The 18804-nt window shown below is 43.9% G+C and overlaps 1 protein-coding gene across 1 annotated transcript in view; it reads right to left on the bottom strand.

The window, feature by feature from the left end:
- Window positions 1-18804, bottom strand: part of LOC134911022 (phospholipase B1, membrane-associated-like) — a 249524-nt gene that overhangs the window by 187061 nt on the left and 43659 nt on the right. The window contains exons 10-16 of the mRNA XM_063919415.1: window positions 18133-18210; window positions 15912-15974; window positions 13258-13340; window positions 10605-10671; window positions 7169-7252; window positions 3610-3675; window positions 2280-2363 (exon numbers count right to left, since the gene is read on the bottom strand). Of these exons, the coding sequence (XP_063775485.1) occupies window positions 2280-2363; window positions 3610-3675; window positions 7169-7252; window positions 10605-10671; window positions 13258-13340; window positions 15912-15974; window positions 18133-18210 (525 nt within the window). The remainder of the gene's footprint in view (window positions 1-2279; window positions 2364-3609; window positions 3676-7168; window positions 7253-10604; window positions 10672-13257; window positions 13341-15911; window positions 15975-18132; window positions 18211-18804) is intronic.

Raw genomic sequence — 18804 nt, 5'->3', positions numbered from 1 at the left:
ATCGCTAGCTACCGTTGTTCGCAGCGGAGCGATCAGTGAAAAAAAATGGCTAATCTGCGCATGCGTTTGCACCGCAATGCGCACGCGCGACATACGGGTACAAAGAGCATTGTGGTTTTGCACAGGTTCTAGTGAAGCTTTCAGTCGCACGGCAGAACGCAGGAAGATTGACATGAAGGGGGCGTTTCTGGGTGTCAACCGACCGTTTTCAGGGAGTGCTTAGAAAAACGCAGGCGTGTCTGGAAAAACACAGGCGTGGCTGGGCGAACGCTGGGCGGGTGTGTGACATCAAAAGCCGTCCCTCCGTCGTTAGAATCAACGCACACGAAGAGTAACTACAGGGCTGGTCTTGTTTTGCATAAAACCATTTTGCAGGCGCTCTGCTGCACAAGCGGTCGCACTTCTGCAAAGCGAAAATACACTCCCCAGTGGGCGGCGACAATGCGTTTGCACGGTTGCTAAAAGTAGCTAGCGAGCGATCAATTCGGAATGACCCCCACTGTACGGAGTTGCAGCACAGATTCGATGGGGAAGCTGTACCTGCCATATTGCTGATGCAAGTTGCAGTGCTGCAAAATACTGTACCAAGTGGTATTTCTACGTCTACGGATGCCGACAGTGGGCTCTTTGCACTTATGGACGCACAGTTTTACACCAGGGAAGAACATTTGTAGTGACAGTACCAAAAGGACGCAGAAACAACTGCAGAAAATATGCGGGTGCATATTACTCACAATAAGCCTTATTATGTGCAGTTTTATGTGCAAAGACCGGAACTTCTGTAGGTGCTGGGAAGCGACAATCTGATGGCACAGCAATGGGGTCAGTATTACACCACCGCATGCCTGTATTTATTATCATGTACTAGTTGGTGTCATTAAACACATGATGCTGTTTCCTGGGGTAGTGAGAGAGGAGCTTAATCCAGTGAACGTCAGTAAAAGAACACTATGGCGCTCTTAGCTGTTATGTTACAACTTTAAATGTTGATTTTAATTTTCAGAACTTTATATTAATAAAGAAGAATCGTTCATTTCAGTCCAGGGGTGAATATGTGAACAGCCGATCAGGAATAATGGATATTGGTTATGTAGTACAGGTTGAGTATCCCATATACAAATATTCCGAAATACGGAATATTCCGAAATACGGACTTTTTTGAGTGAGAGTGAGATAGTGAAACCTTTGTTTTTTGATGGCTCAATGTACACAAACTTTGTTTAATACACAAAGTTATTAAAAATATTGTATTAAATGACCTTCAGGCTGTGTGTATAAGGTGTATATGAAACATAAATAAATTGCGTGAATGTACACACACATTGTTTAATGCACACAGTTATAAAAAATATTGGTTAAAATTACCTTCAGGCTGTGTGCATAAGGTGTATATGAAACATAAATGCATTCTGTGATTAGATTTAGGTCCCATCACCATGATATCGCATTATGGTATGCAATTGTTCCAAAATACGGAAAAATACCATATCCAAAATACCTCTGGTCCCAAGCATTTTGGATAAGGGATACTCAACCTGTATATTATTGTATACCATTGGGAAACCATAAATTGTATACTGCTGGGAAACCATAAGTTTGGAAACTGTTACAAATTGGATTACAGACCCAGACTTCCAGAGCGATTGGTTCAGGTCATCTGTACAATTTCATGTGAGATTAAGCAGAACCCATCAACTGCAAACTGTACTGTTTTGTAGGCAGACTATAATAATGGCTAATAGTGAAAGAGAAACTGTGATAAAAGTACAGTGCAGATGCTGTTTTAAAATGTCACTGCCCTAATTTATCCAGGAAAGGCCAAGCAGTTGCAGGTCAGAGCAGTGGCATCTGTGGGAATGCACAGAGGAACATGCTTACATGGGAAGAGCTGGGTGCTGGCTACTCCTGACCCAGCTGTAGTTGGTGCACATAATAATGTAATAAAAGCTTTCAAGCAAATAAAAATGTAAAAAAGAGAGACCTGATGCCCCCTCACTCTCAGAGGGAAGACGGTGGTCCTAGAGTGGCAGTAAGTGATAGTTTCACTGTTCTCGCCTTGCACATTTCCGGTTGGATACAGAATTAGGTGGAGATAAACTTTCTGAGGATGGTTCCAAACATGAAGGATGTTGGTGGAGCCTATCTATTTACTGTATGCACTAGGAGCACAGTGAGCTGCTATCACTAGTGTTTTAGTAAATATATAATGTCACAGAGCAGGACTGGGAGAGATCACATGACAATACTTAGGGCCTGGGGATAGGGGTAGCACATATTACCTGTGGTCCACTGTCTTCGGTCAGCATCATCTCCTTCTGCCACATGTAGGGACTGTTCTTATGCGTGTTCAGGAATAACGTGTCCTGTGTGCATAACATTCAACCAACAGTCAAAACATCACAGCACAGGTTTTATTCAGGGATAACGTAAATGTTTATTCTTATAGGAGCTGACCCTGCAACGCCTTTAAACTTGTGATGTCAGGAACTTCCTAGCGTCATATTTCACTATATGTACTAATAATATTCAGATTATTCATGTGTGAATCTTTCTAGAGATCTGCAGAATATCAGGTTTGTGTATAGCTAGCATGCACTGTCTCTTGCGGCGTATTAGGGCTGAAGGGAGTACAAAAGCAAACATAAAACATAAAGTGGCTCGCAGCCTGCTTCCTGCCTGAGGAAGTGCACCATGAGCTGTGAAACGCGTTGCATCGAAAATCGCAAAATTGTGGTCTATAGGCTACACTGTCTAATGCCATCAATACATAGTGCAAGCAGATGGGAGGCTCCAGAAAGCAAAGTGTTTCACAGCCTAGTCCATTTACTCATGAATTGTGCTTGGGAGTCACTGTTGCTGCTGCTTCATGATGAAATATAATATAACCAATGACAAATGCCTTCTCAGTCCGCCTGGACCTATGTGGTCAATCTATCTCACATCTGCTCAGACACCTGCCCCTTACAAGGAACCACCGTTCTGTTCACCTGACCCTGTCATTCTATTCAATCCGATATGTTTGCCTCAAATTTCAACTCAATAGGATGTTTGCTCAATATGCACTAACACACTGTCTTAACTGTGGGCCTGATTTATGTTTGTAAGTAAAGCAAAAAAAAATCAAGCAGCTGGGCAAAACCATGTTACACTGCAGGTGGGGCAGATGTAACACGTGCAGAGAGAGTTAGATTTGGGTGGGGTGTGTTCAAACTGAAATCTAGATTGCAGTGTAAAAAAGCAGCCAGTATTTACCCTGCACAGAAAAAATACAACCCACCCAAATATAAATCTCTCTGCACATGTTACATCTGCCCCACCTGCAGTGCAACATGGTTTTGCCCAGTTGCGTGCTTTTTGGCTTTACTTACAGTACAAACATAAACCAGGCCCTGTGTTTTCATCATGTAGGTTGGAATCTCCTGGATGTATACCTCCACCATAAACCCTTTTCACCTATAGCAATATACTAAGTGGATAGATGTCGGATCAGAATTATAATTACACTATGCACTGTTGTCAGTGAAATAGATTACAGCTGCTGTGCCAGCAGAGAAATGAGTAAACGGTGATTGCCTTTATATGTCAGATCACTCAGTGACTGGAACTTACCTGCGCCGAGCACTGCACCCTATACACCTCTCCATAGTTATTGAAGTTATTTCTCTCGGAATCCACCTGCAAAATCATTCATGTTGGTGTATTAGTCTTATATAGCTGTATATACAAACCTACTGTTACTGGTTATATTATACTATGCAATCATGGGGGTGATGTACTAAGCCTTGGATGGAAATAATTTGGGGCAGATGTATTAAGCCTAGAGAAATGATAAAGTGGAAGGTGATAACGCACCAGCCAATCAGCTCCTAACTGTCAAGCTACAGGCTGTATTTGAAAAATGACAGTTAGGAGCAGGGTTGGACTGGCTCCCAGAGGTATGGGGAAACCCCCGGTGAACCCTACTGCTTGGGGCCCCACCCCCTCCTCTAGGGATCAGGTTCCAGACTGTGCTGTTACTAATATAGTACATTATGCATGCACTACAGTATTTACTGTATATATTTATCAAGGGGCCCAACCCATGCAAAATGGTTCAGCAAACCAATGTGGCGGCTGGGCACACCCCCACTAGAGACTGGCCACACCCCTAAACATGGGCCACTACCACTGCATCCCCCAGGTGGGCCCTACATACCCCACACTGGTTAGGAGCAGAGGAGTTTCTAGGGAGGAGGAGGCCCGTGTTCAGGATCCGTCTGGGCCCCCTCCTCTCCAGCCGGCAGCGCTGTGACTCTGGGCACTAGGGGACCCTAGCGCTGTCCCAGAGCCTAGAGCGCACGCACAGATCACCGGAAAAATGGTACGGCAGACATTTTTCCAGTGATTTTCCTACTGCGCATGCGCAAAACACCAGGAAAATGGCGCCGCACCATTTTCCCAGTGATTTCTGGAGCGCTGCTGCTTCGCCGCAGGACTCTGGGGGGGGGGGGGTAAGTATTAAAAATAATGGGTGCAGGGTGTGGGCACACACTGCACCCATTATAAATACGCCAGTGGTTAGGAGCTGGTTCTACATTTACTTTATCTCCATCTAAGGCTTAGTAAATAGACCCCAAAGTACCAACCAACCAGCTGCTGTCATTTTTCAAATACAGCCTGTAACATGGCAATTAGGAGCTGATTGGCTGGTACTTTATCTGTCTTCACTTTTTTCTTTCCAAGGCTTAGTACATCTCCCTCTATTTATGTGTGAGGGACATTGCTGATATCTGATCCACCTTTGTGTTAGATATCTGGAAATGCAGCATTAGGAGATAATAGCCTGCGATCTGTATGGGTACGTTCCCTTGGATTGGACGGTGTGTTTGGGGTCATTTATGAGACTGGTGCCCAGAAACAAGACGCTTTTACTGGATGTATAGCACAGCAACCAATTGCTCTCTGTTATTTGACCCTAGCACTGTCCCAAAGCCTACAGCAAATGCGCGGATCTCTGAAAAAAATGGTGTGGCGGCCATTTTCCCAGGGAGCTTTCTACTCCCTGGGACACACCATTTTCCCAGTGCAGGAGAATAAAGTGCATGGCTGATTGTTACTACGGGTTACACTTACATTTCACACAATTACCCATGGACCAGATTGCATAAATGTTCCTAACTGTGCTTTACACAACACTTGTAACAAGTGTACACTTGTAATTTAAAGTGTTTAAATGTCACCTATCATCTATAGTGGGTGCACTGTCCATCTATAATGGGTCCACACCGTAGAACCTGCACCTATATAACTGATGCTGCATAGCATCTGAAATCACTGGGAAAATGGAGTGGCAGACATTTTCCTGGAGTTTTGTGCATGCGCAGTAGAGAAGTCACTGGCGTATTTATAATGGGTGCAGTGTGTGCGGTGCACACGTGCCAGTGGGGTCCAGGGTTCCCACACCGCACCCTGTGGAGTCCTGTGGTGCAGCAGCAACGCTATATTAATCATTGGGAAAATGGTGCTGCACAATTTTCCCGGTGTGTCCCAGGGAGTAGAAAGCTCCCTGGGAAAATGGCCGCCACGCCATTTTTTTCAGAGATCCGCGCATTTGCTGTAGGCTTTGGGACAGTGCTAGGGTCCCCTAGGGACCTTAGTGCCCAGAGCTACAGCGCTGCCGGCTAGAGAGGAGGGGGCCAGACGGAGCCTGCTCACGGGACTCCTAATCTCTAGATACGCCCTCTAGGAGCGGCCACCATTTTCCCAGAGACCTGCGCATGCACAGCAGTCTCTAGCACAAGCCAGAGTCTACTACACTGCCAGTGAGGAGGGGGCCCATACGGAGCCTGCACCTACTACACCGTGTCATTCATTAAACCATGTCATTCTTCTACACTCTGTTATTCATGTCAACGGTGTTATTTATTTACAGTGTAACATTCATCTACAACAAGCCAGGTTCTCCAGCTGTTTTGAGACTACACATCCCAGCATGCCCTGCCACAGTTTTAGCATTCCCTGATACTGTAGGAAACTGAGATAGGGCATGCTGGGACTTAAAGTTTTACAACAGTTGAAAAGCCACAGGTTGGCCAGGCCTGACATACAGCCTGCTACAGATCTATACAACACAAATATTCAGCACAATGACAATTCATCTACAACACGTCAATCATCTACACTGTGTCAGTTATCTATATTAGCCATGCAGAGGCAGTGGTGCTCACTGGGGGTTTCCCCTGCACCCTGGTGGGCCAGTCTGACCCTGAGACAGATTGAGCCACAGCTTCTAACCAAGGTAAGTATTTTTTTTTAATGGATCTGTACACATCATTATTATTATTATTAAAGTTATGATACACTGTATTATGGAAAAATAATAAAATTCAGACTTTTTTTTTTAATAGAAGCAAAAGTATACAGTATACAGTCATTCACATATGCTATGTCATCTTTATATAATTAGATGACCTGAACAAATAAGGTTGATAGAGTTAAAACTCAGAATGATGGTTTGCTCAAATCATGCTGGCATTTAAAAATTAGAATTTGTCTTTAAGGTTCATGTTCTCACACATTTTCATGTTTACTTGTTCTCACATGCTTCTCAGCAAAAGATTTCTATGTGCTACAGGTAGAGAGTTATACTATGTTGCAATGTCTATTGGAATGTGGCTACTTGTACTTTCTCATGGACAAGGAGCAAAGTTTTTTTAATATGTGCCAAATATAAGTAGAAAAGTCTAGAAATACTAATAATTTAGGAAATACTGCCCCCTGCTGCTAATATAAAATACGGCTTATAGTGTGTATGTGACTTTGATATCATTATTGGCAATAGTTTGCACATGCTCAAATTATGATAGGAAGCCTGTTCAGAAATGGTATAAAAGACCTAACGCTTAATAAACAGTATTGCTGTAACACCAAAATTGTATGTATGTTCCCTTACTCTATGGCCATGATATTAACCCTTTCTTTTAGATCTAGCCTGGTTGACAGACACTTGCCATTGTCAAGGGTGAACCTACATCTAATCCATGTAAGTGGACAAAATAAAAATGTAATATTTATAATATAATATGGCTACTAAGCAGTAAATATTGTATACATGATCACCAGCACCCCACTGTGCCCCATCACTATACCCCTTGCTGTAGACATAAATATCAGCCTACACAGTACTTACCACATGCAGCACAGGGTGTAAGGCCACTGTAAAGTCCTTCCTCGTATCGTATCTCTCAGAACTTATTAATCTCTCAAGAGCAGCCTGGAACAGAAGCAGTCTATGTCAGTGTGAGCCGCAACTGATCAGCTGATGTTGTTTTGTTTTAAGTACAATAACTTACAAAGGTAGTGGTTTAGGAAGTCCCTCCAACCCCAATAAACTCCTAATAAATCTCTCAATTAGCAGCCCCCCCCCCCCCCAACCCATACGTTCCTTTTTTTCACGTTGTTGCATCAGCTCTGCTTTACTTTTGCTACTCTTTATCATCATTGGGCTCCATCATGACCCATACTTGCTACAAGTATCCTCTATATAAAAGCAATAAGTGGATTCCACTAATTGCTGCCAAACATAAATATGACTATTATGATCACTGGGGAGGTATGTCAAACCTTCCAAGTGGAGAAGTTGCGCATAGTAACTAATCAGATTCTACCTATCATTTTATAGAATGTACTCTGATTGTGTGACCACCACCCGGTCATGCTCGAAGGCCCCTAGAATTGTGGGGCCCTGGGCAGCTGCCCAGTGTGCCTATATGTTAATATAGTCCTGCATAGCTGCAGAGATTTATATACTCCAGCTCTTCCCAACTGTATACATAAAGTAACTGTATTCCACCACTATCAGTATAGAACATTGCTCATTATGCTGAGTGGCATCTGTTCCCTGCTGACACCTGGCAAAAGGACAATACAAATAAAATAGGAAAGCAATAGTGAAATGAATAGATATTGCATTACAATCCACCCACAGGAACGTAAAGTACAATTTGGCTTAGTAACCTGACGTCCAAGGCTGAGACCTGTGTGACCATTCCATAAATGTGGGACTGGCCTGGTGACCCTAAATGGTGGGGCACATGCTTATTCCTACAGCCAAGTCAGGCAACGGAAAAGAAAACCGTCCCAAGTGATAATAATCAGATATTTATTATTCCAATCACATAGATAAAACTCAATCAACCCAGGGTCAGAATCTACGGAGTAGATTTACTAAACCTTCTAAAAATAAACAGTGAAGGTATTTCCCACAGCATCCAATCAGATTCTACCTATCATTCCTCCATTGCATGCAAGAACATGATAGACAGAATCTGATTGGTTGCTATGAGCAACACCTCCAATGGTCTGTTTTAGAAACTGTACCCATGTGAGTGTGTAGTCACCATCTAATTACACTAATAAGGGATTAGGCAATCTGATCGTAAGGCCTGACCACCATATGCCTAGATCTTTCCACTCTGACCGTTTTTAAATGTGTTTGGACAGTTTTATAGACTTGCATGGGGAAATCCTTTGAGACGAAACCTAAAATAAAAGACACAGGGGCCCATTTATCAATGAGTTTTAGCTATTTAAATAAATGGAGCTACAGACAATCAGCCCGAACTGTCATGTGTTTGAAAAGTGACAGTTGGAAGTTGATTGGCTGGAGCACCATTTATTTCTTTATTTAAATAGCTAAAACTCGTTGCTAAATGGGCCCCCCAAAGAGCAGAGGAAAACACATACTGAGCGCCGACCTGTTGCCTCTGGTCTAGACCGGTGAGCAAGGTCCATCTCACTCATTGTTTATTGGGTCACCGCACACGATGTATCACAAAAACACAGTGAATCTTTTTGTGGGTTAATAAGTGAGTCAGTGACCGACAACAGAAGACGACACTGAACTTTGAATTTAGATTTTCAGATAATTGCAATTAATATAATCTCTAAATTCTCCTGACTCATGTTGCGTTTGATGCCCCTGATAATGGCAGAGACTGTTTTATCTCTGCAGGCCGGTCCAATTTACAGAGATGGAATTCCAGATATATCCTATGTAATCAGTTTATGCGATAATCATGTTTTTATCAGATGAGGGCAAGGTGTGTAATAACAGGCCTTGGGACCTGGTCAGATGTTCAGGCACAGATACTGCAGGAATGACTTAGAATTATGTTGGCCGAGGGTAACAGAGGAGTCTGCCAGGTTTACGTAGCGCATATTGTGCAAAATCTTCTAAGATGTGAAAGCGCTGACGCAGGTATGGGCGTAATTCAGACACATCTCCACAAAGGAGTAGCACTGTCTTCTCCACTTTTATTTCTCTCAAAGGTCTGATTCATCTCCCCTTAGTGCAAATGCCCAATTACGTCCCTTCAGTCTAAGGGGTCTATAAACCTCACACGTCAGATGCATCCACGCGCCACTCGAGCACACTTATCTTATAAAATAAAGACACAACAACTGTAATTGGCGTGAAAGGGGTCAGCTTTTATTTTCTGACTGAGAGGGAGGCCTATTAAATACTAAAACTAAAATGCCGACTTCCCTCTCTAACTAAGGTGGCGAGGAGAAGAACGGTTAAACATGATAAACGTAACATGGGTGATCAACATTATAATACAGAAAAACAAGCAATAAAAAACATATGTGTGAGGGAGCCTTCTGCCCCAGATGCTCCGGGATCGGCCTCCTGCCTCCATCCCGAACATTGAAAATCAAAAAATCCAAGAACAGGGGTTGACCTTCTGCCACTACCCCAGCCCACCAACAGTTGTAGGGACGGAGGTACGCTCCGCCCCTACGGGGTAAAAAATTGGGCCACCGGCCCCCGCCATCCACATATGTTTATACCAATTATATGGACCCCACTTGGTGTAAACTAATTAAAAAAGCTATGAAATTTACCTAAAAGTACACCCAGACTTCTAACCTTGAACTCATAATTAAAATTAAGTAACCGTTCAGAAACCGGCCACCAAAAGCCAACACAATGAACCCGACTGGAGAACAAAACCAAGTCCCCAGGGCGGGAAAGCGGGTCACGAGAAGAGCTGGAAAAGAGGCAGGAAGTACCCGGTCAGCAGCCTATATGCATGACAGGCCAGCCCCCATCCACGATCCAGCCAATCAGACCCCCAGACCCTCTCTCTACGTTCCTCCCACCACAAAACATTAACCCCTTCCAAGCCAAGGTGATGCATCGAGCGGCGCTGCGGAAGCCCAGACGGTGCGTTTATGCTGCTATGGTCACATTATGTTCCCTACGCAGTCTTTCATGAAGCAGTGAAAAGAGCAACTTCTCCATTGACTCACTTCTCCACACTTTTCACTGCTTCATGAATAGACCCCTTAGACTGAAGGGACGTAATTGGGCATTTGCACTAGGGGCAGATGAATCAGACCTTTGAGAAAAATAAAAGTGGAGAAGACAGTGCTACTGTAGATAAATGACAGAAGCTGATTGGTTGAATTGGGCAACTTCTCCATTTTATCGCTCTCCAAAGCTTGATGCTTGATGCATTTCTCCCTAAATTTTATGGACTATTGAATCCTTTACTGATCTAGAGATTAATGACTCAAGTTACCCCTAACACTGTATACTCGGTATATTATTTCCACCTTACCTGAAAGGAGAATCGGAGCATGGCTTTGTTGTAGTCAGAGGGATTTTCAAAACACTCGCAGGATTTCCTGGAAAAAAATAATATTATATTACTGTATATACCTGAAAAGACTAAATTACGTTGTTTCTGGTGACAAAAAGACCATACTGACTAGTGATGTCAGAGAGTGACAAAGATAACAATACATTGCCTCACATCACTGAGGTCATGGTTTCGATTCCCACCAAGGCCCTAACTGTGTGGAGTTTGTATATTCTCCCCATACTTGCGTGGGTTTCCTCTGGGTACTCCGGTTTCCTCCCACAATCCAAAAATATACTGATAGGTAATTTGGCTCCCAACAAAAAATGAACCCTAGTGTGACTGTGTGTGCGTGTACATGTGATTGGGAATATAGATTGTAAGCTCCACTGGGGCAGGGACTGATGTGAATGGCCAAATATTCTCTGTAAAGCGCTTCGGAATATGTGTGCGCTATATAAATAACTGGTAATAAATACATAAATATTTTCCATATTAGGAGAAAACTCATCATGACAAAGATACCACTATACACCGTGCTTCATAGGCGGCTTTAGGATATTACTCTCTGCTACATTTCTCTAATCCTGTTAGTTACTATATCCATAGATTGCAGTATACGGAATACATACGATATCCCGGTGCCTGGGATGTCGGCTATCAGTATACCGACAGCGGCTTCCCAGAGGTGTAAATCACGACAGTCTTCCAAAACTTTAGCTAAACCTGATCCTCCCCCTCCCCTCACTCTAACCCACCTTTCCCGCATCCTGACCTTAACTCCCCCCCCCCCCCCCCAGCCTCACCCTAATGCTCCCCAGTGGTGCCTTACCCTAACCCCCCCTCACTGCAGCCTAAACTTAACCCTCCCTCCCCCGTAGCCTAACCCTTCCAGGGGGTACCTAACTATAAGCTCTCCTCCCCGCAACCTGTCCCTCCCGCAGCCTTACCCTAATCCTCCCCCCCCCGCAGCCTAAACCTAAGTTCCCCCATCCGCAGCTTAGCTGTGGTGCCGGTATATCAATTGATGTTGGGATGCCAGCGTCGGCATTCTAGTCAGTGTCGGGATTCCAGCCGCCGGGATGCCGAACGCTGGTATCTTAACCGCATCCCCAGTATACATGTCACATACCCATACCTATTGTTCCACACAGGGTGTACATTGATTACAAATCGATCTGATATTGACTAATATCGACACAAAATCGACCACAGTGCTTCTATTCCAAATAGATCATTTACTAACGGTCAATTTTTTTGTTCCATTGTGAATTCAATGGTCCAACTGGTTTCTATTTGAAGTTCTAAATGTGTTTTAATCACCGTCAGAAGAAGCAAACATCAAGACAAAAGAACCCACCAAATTATACAAAAGCATCCCTATTGGCCAAAACATGTCACATGCACTGTATTACCCACAAACATCTTCTTTCCAGTGCTAATTTGCATATTGATTTTTAAGAAATCATTACTGTGCCTTTAAATGCCTGATTTATGCAGCCGGAGTGCCCCACATGCTTCCTGTCCATATATCTACCATCAAATTAAGGTTTTAGACAATTGAAAATGGTTTAAAATAAAATAGAACAGTTTATGATGCTTTTATTTGAAATTGTGTTTTCTTCTTCTTCTTCTTCTTCTTCTTCTTCTTCTTCTTCTTCTTCTTCTTCTTCTTTTATGATTGATTTTACAAATTGACTGATACTAAGGTCCGGATGTAATGAAGTTCGAGTTGGTCGGAGGTGCGGGTTCCCGTACAAATTTTTTTTAATGCGGCAATCATGTACAAGGCAAAATCATGCCTTGCAAATGGTTGCCGCTTTAAAAAAAAAAAAAAAGCTCAGCCAGGAACTCGCACCTCAGCCAACTTGGACTTCTTTACATCTGGCCCTAAATCTTTGATTTACATAGGTCACACTAGTAAAACATCAATGTTTTTGCACTGCTATTTGGGTAAATTTTTAGCTGTTTTTTGGCCGATTTCGCCTATTTTACCCAACATGCAAAACTGACCAAAAATCGGTGGAAAACACAAAATCGACCTTTAGTAAATATACCCCAGATCTTCCCTAGAGAAGCTGAAGATCAGGATGGGTGTGAAGTATTGTTCTGGATTCTAGAATGTTTTGGGCCTGATTATGAGCCACACAAAAAAACGTTTTCGAACGTTTTGCTATGCGACTATCTGCCCGTATTCTCAGTCGCATAGATCTCTGCTGTTGCTCCGCCCCCAGCCCTCAGCAAGAGCAGCTGTCACCACTGCCACCAGCACTTACACCTAGTCCAATGCTGGGAACAAGAAACAGGTGTCTCCTTGGCTAGCGCCGGAACCCTGGGTGACTGCACCACTTCCACATCCCTCTCTACAACCCAAGTCATACGCGTTCCTCAGAATATGTCCAAGACACTCCCACCAGACAGTTCTCTTCTAAGCCACCCAGCTTACACCCAGGAATGCCCACTATGCCCATGTAGAGAGATGGGCGAGATCCACAAGAATCGCAAAGATGTGTAGCTAGGTGGAGCCAAGTGCGACTGAGGCTCATTGTGTACACAAGGTAACGCTATAACAATCAGCAGATCTGTGATGTGATGCTGACAAGACCGCTCAAATACTGTAGGGGGCACTTACCTGATCTCAGCGTTGCTGGGGTGGGACAGATAGAGGCCGCTCAGCACCGTCAAATCCACCAAACTGACAAATGTTTTTGGCATCTTTGGAGAGAAAACAGATGATCAGATTATACGCTCAGTGCTGTTTTTTTTGTAGGATGCTGCTGGGATTTCTATTAAAAGAGAGAAGCGGAAATTTGGCCCTAACTTGTCTTTAGTATTTATCGTTTAGTCTTTTCAGATTCTGCAATGCCATATCGGCAATGTTTTTGGAACTCTTTCTTTTCTTATGGTGATGAGTAAAAAAAACATTGGGTGTATTTTTGTTGAATTTTTTGGTTGTTGCTGCGCTACATGTTAAAAAGAATAACAATACAGTATTATGTGAGAAAGAACTTAAAAAATATAAAAACGATTAGGTGTAACAGACAATGTCTATTCCGTTAAAGCCATTTTGGCTTTGTGAGCCTATGGTAAAATCAGGAATAATCGGATTCTGAAACACTTACATTCATTTACATATCACGCTGCACATAGGAATAGTACAGTGAGCAGAGGGTACAGCCTCACACATTCACATAATACAGACGTGTCCTCACTTCCTGGTTGTCCGTATGCCATACAACACTAGATGCCCGGTGCTACTGAGATGCTCCGTATTTTTCTTTAAATTGTGCATCATAGCCGTGCATCGAGACGCAGTAAAAAGCCACCACAGAGTACCAGAGGCGCCGGGCTGCGACTTTAACCACACTGGAATTGATTTTACAAACGGACAAAGTCGCAGATGAAGCGCAATGGAACAAGGCATGGGGAAAAGCCGCAGCTGCCCGCATCGGAGCCCTTTTTACACAGATTCAGACTAAGCAGAACCAAGATGAATACATTTTGCATATCAAATTGATCGGTGTAAGGGAGCGATGTAGTTTCATTATTTATATGAGTTTTAATTATGTGAATAAGATGCACATTTTCATGAAAAAGACACTTGGTGCGGATGAGTCTCATGGGACCTGGTACACCAACCGTAATAAAGGAAACATCTGTAGGTTAATGAGTACTTAACAAACATTTATAAGGCATACTGGGAGATAATCTACGGAGGAGAGGCAACACACTCCCTCAAAGTGGCGGAACTAGCGAGCGGTGGGCCCAGGTGCGACAAAATGCTTTGGGCCCCCTATCCCATCCAAGTCCACCCCCTCACCCCTGGAGAGGATCTGGTAAGGGGGACCTGCTCAGGGCCAGAGAAATGGATACCTAGCAACAGTGCCGTAACTAGACATTTTAGCACTGTGTGCAAGAAACGGCATCGGAGCCCCACCCCTGCATGCAAAACAGGGGCAGTGCGCGCCATAGGCGCGCGCAAAAATACATAGTGGCGTGGCTTCGTGGGGAAGGGGTGTGGCCACAAAATAATACCAATTCATAAAACGGTGCACAGTAGTTTCCATTATTCAAATTAACCCGCACAGTAGCATCACTACACCAGGTAGAGACTCTTTTACACCTTACGGCGGACAGATTCCTCTTTTTACACATTACAGCAGACAGCACCCCCTTTTTACACATTACGGCAGACAGCGTCCCCCTTTTTACACATAACGGCAAACAGTGTGCCATTGTTACACATAGCGGCAGACAGCGTACACTTTTTACAAATAACGGCAGACAGCGTGCCCTTGTTAAACATAGCGGCAGACAGCGTGCCCTTGTTACACATAACGGCAGACAGCGTCCCCCTTTTTACACATAGCGGCAGACAGCGTGCCCTTGTTAAACATAGCGGCAGACAGCGTACACTTTTTACACATAACGGCAGACAGCGTGCCCTTGTTACACATTACGGCAGACAGCGTGCCCTTGTTACACATCACGGCAGACAGCGTGCCCTTGTTACACATTACGGCAGACAGCGTCCCCCTTTTTACACATTGTGGCAGGCAGATTCCCCCTTTTTACACATTGCGGCAGGCAGATATCCCCTTTTTACACATTGTGTTAGGCAGATTCCCCCTTTTTACACATTGCGTCAGGCAGATTCCCCGTTTTTACACATTGCAGCAGACAGTCTCCCTTTTTGTAGAAAGAAAGAAAAGAAAAGAAAGAAAGAAAGAAAGAAAGAAAGAAAGAAAGAAAGAAAGAAAGAAAGAAAGAAAGAAAGAAAGAAATAAATAATTATACTTACCCTCTCCGCTGGCTCAGGCTCCTCGGTGCAGCTTCTGGTCACAATTCCCGGGGAGGAGAGAATGAGGAGGAGGGAGGTGGAGGAGGGAGCCGCAGCAGCGCTGTGTTATTGGTGGAGGTGCTGCTGCTGCTGCCCCTCTGCTTCACTATAGGCTGTTCTCGTTGCAGGTGCGCTTTAAGCTGTTTATCAGCTGACGCTCCTGCATCCGTACTGCATATACACCTATACAATTGTCAACTGCTTATACGATATCGAGAGAGTGGGCCAGCAATTGTATAGGTGAGTACCCAGTATAACACTGTAATTCAGATCTGAGTTTTTATCACACCCTCCCAAATCTTAATCTCTGCTCTGCACATGTAACATCTACCTATCTGCCTAAACATGGTTTTACCCAGGTGCAAAGTTACGTGTTCTTTTTTGCTCACAAATTATAATCAGCCAGGTAGTGTATTGTATGAGATTTAGGACATGTCAGCAGTTACCTGTTCATGTAAATAATCTAGAGCCTCGGTTAGCTCTTTCATTGTATTTTGAGTGTAGTCTTCCTGTATAAAACAAAATAAATAAATAAATAAAATAAATGACATACATAAATACAAAAATAAATAAAGAAAACTCCTATTTATTTTTTTAGGTTCAATGAGGCAATGCTACTTTACAGGAGAGCCATGTGAATGCCGTCGGTTTGAAGATGTTTTTCCCTGCAGAATAATGCATGGTGTCTGCAAGTAAAGTGCATTCATTTCTAGTACAATTAAATATCGGTGTGGGCCTATAAACCCATATAGGTCTCCGGGCCCTTCTCTGCGGAGCTACAGTTGACTTTCTGGAGGACAGAAACTTTACTCTCCACTCTTCTGTCTCTCAGCGTTTTCATCTTCTTATCATCAGTCTCTGAGATAGTCTACGTCAGGCTTCTTATTGCATTCAGATGTTATCTCCGTGTTCTCTGGACGCCATAACATCAACAGATCCATCAATATCTCTTTATCTACTGTACGTCAGTGATGTCTTTAGGGTGTGTTACTGTGGTGTAGGGATTATCTGAGCACTTGACAGTTCTCCTGATCTTAATGGGAACGCTGAAGAGTTTACTTTCTTGGCAATGCTCCTTGATTTAAACTATTGTACATTTTCCAGGAGCAATTTTTAGTGAAGTGGTGTGTTTTCCCCTCTTCATGATAATAACACCATTAAAGTACAGTGAAAAGTTTGATAGAGGATATAAAATCAACACTTGCTAAAAATCAAGATCGACTATTATTTGAAAAATAAATCATAGAAGTGTTACACGTTTTGTATGACATAAAAGAACACATACGCTGCTGGACATGACTTAATATTCTGCAAATAATTCCTTTCAGGGGCCTCATACTTTCTGGTGACCCTGTCCCATTCTGCATTATGCTCTGCAGTTCCTGCATGTTCCTTTAAAGTAAGGAGTCTGTTCTGAAATAAGTTGGCTACAGCTCTCGGGAGGGTGTAGTATGGTATGCCGGCGGTCGGGCTCCCGGCGACCAGCATACCGGCGCCGGGAGCCCGACCGCCGGCATACCAACAGTGTGGCGAGCGCAAATGAGCTCCTTGCGGGGCCCACACTATTTTATTCTCCCTCTAGGGGGGTCGTGGACCCCCACGAGGGAGAATAAGTGTTGGTATGCCGGCTGTCGGGATTACGGCACCGGTATGCTGTGCGCCGGGATCCCAAGAGCCGGCATACTGAAGACCACCCCTCTCGGGAGTATGACATCTTTGCCCGGGACTGTTGATGGAGAGGCAGTTCCCAGCATTGTGGCCTCCAGTACACGCATGCATAGAGTGGAGACACCTGAGACACGCCCCTTTGCCTAAAAAGACAGAACACGACTGGCACTCAGTGCTAGGTGATTAGGGGGCAGATGTGCTAAAATGTACTAAAAGAAAAATAGTGAAGTTAGGGGATTAGGGCGCTTTGCGATGTATGGTTGCTGCCCCTCACTTACACTAAAAGGATGGCAGATGTACTTAGCCTTGGAGCGTAATAAAGTGGAGAGAGATAGAGTACCAGCCAATCAGCTCCTGGCATTTTTTTTAAACACATCCTGGAACATGGCAGTTAGGAGCTGATTGGCTGGTACTTTATCTCTCTCCATTTTATCATTCTACCATTCTTAGTACATCTTCCCCCTGTTCCATTCCCGGAGATGCTGTGATGTGACTACTCTTCTACCTGCCACTTCATTCTAATAACCTGTGCTTAGACCTGGCTTGTATTTAGGACCTGTGTTGGATTACCTGTGTACTGAATGAAGCCTTGTTTAAGTTGACTTGCTTTTGCTTGACCCCATGTCTCCTATCTGATCAGCAGTGTACTGAACCCTGGACTGCTTAAAATTAATGGACTTTGCCTAATCCTTTTTACCCCACCTGCTGGATAGCGTACCAGCCCTAGACTGTCTGACTGTGAGACCCGCTATACGGCCCTCTGACAGGAGCGCAACATATTATACCTGCATAATTTCCGCCGCAGTTATGTGTCTCTACCACTGAGGTCTAATATTGTGAAATTAAATATATCAGTCATTGTGTCAAACCCCCTCTTCTGTCCAGTTCCATCATTCTGATTTTTTCCATCTCATTGTGCTCTTGCTACAGTTGATCACCTGTACACACAAACCCCTACACAAGTCCTCCTGCTTGCTGGGAACATCACAGTGTAATTACCTGACCACAGAAGCCACACGGGTCGTCTGCCGCAACAAATATCAGGATCATCTTCCAGTCGTCAGCGAAAGACACCGTCTGCGGAGGAGAAAGAGTTAATGGATGTAAGTTTTCTTTGGAATTAGTATTAATATATTAGAGAATCACTCCGCTGCCTTGCCAATGTTTTATTGATAAATTTAAGCAATTACTGATTTTCTCCATCGCAGCATATTGATATATGAGCCCCACCATCTTGGAAGTTAGGAGTAAGATTCACTGATCACTAAGTAGAATCTGGAGAGAAAATAACTCTATATACGGCGGAGTCACATTATTCTGACCACCAGCTAATAGCTGGAGTAACCGCCGTGTGCGGCACGGACAGCGGCTAGACGGGCTGAACTGTAGACACACGTCTGGTAGCCCCCAGGTTAATTCTGACGGTGAGCTGCACCACTGTAGCGCGTCGGTCGTTCCTCACGCACCTTCGTAGCCGACGTTCACCTCTCACATCAATGGCACACGGCACTCCGAAGTTTCCACGACGGTTATTCATAATGGTGTAATTTGTCCAGTCACGATACACCTTCACCGCAGCAGCACGCAAACAGTTCACAAACTGCTCTGTGTCAGAAATACCGCCACCCTTGTCTGAAAGCCGATAATCATCCCTTTTTGCAACTTTGATAA

The sequence above is a fragment of the Pseudophryne corroboree genome, chromosome 4 (assembly GCF_028390025.1).
Source record: "Pseudophryne corroboree isolate aPseCor3 chromosome 4, aPseCor3.hap2, whole genome shotgun sequence".
In the NCBI taxonomy this organism is placed as follows: Eukaryota; Metazoa; Chordata; class Amphibia; order Anura; family Myobatrachidae; genus Pseudophryne; species Pseudophryne corroboree.
This window is presented reverse-complemented; position numbering and strand designations above follow the sequence as displayed.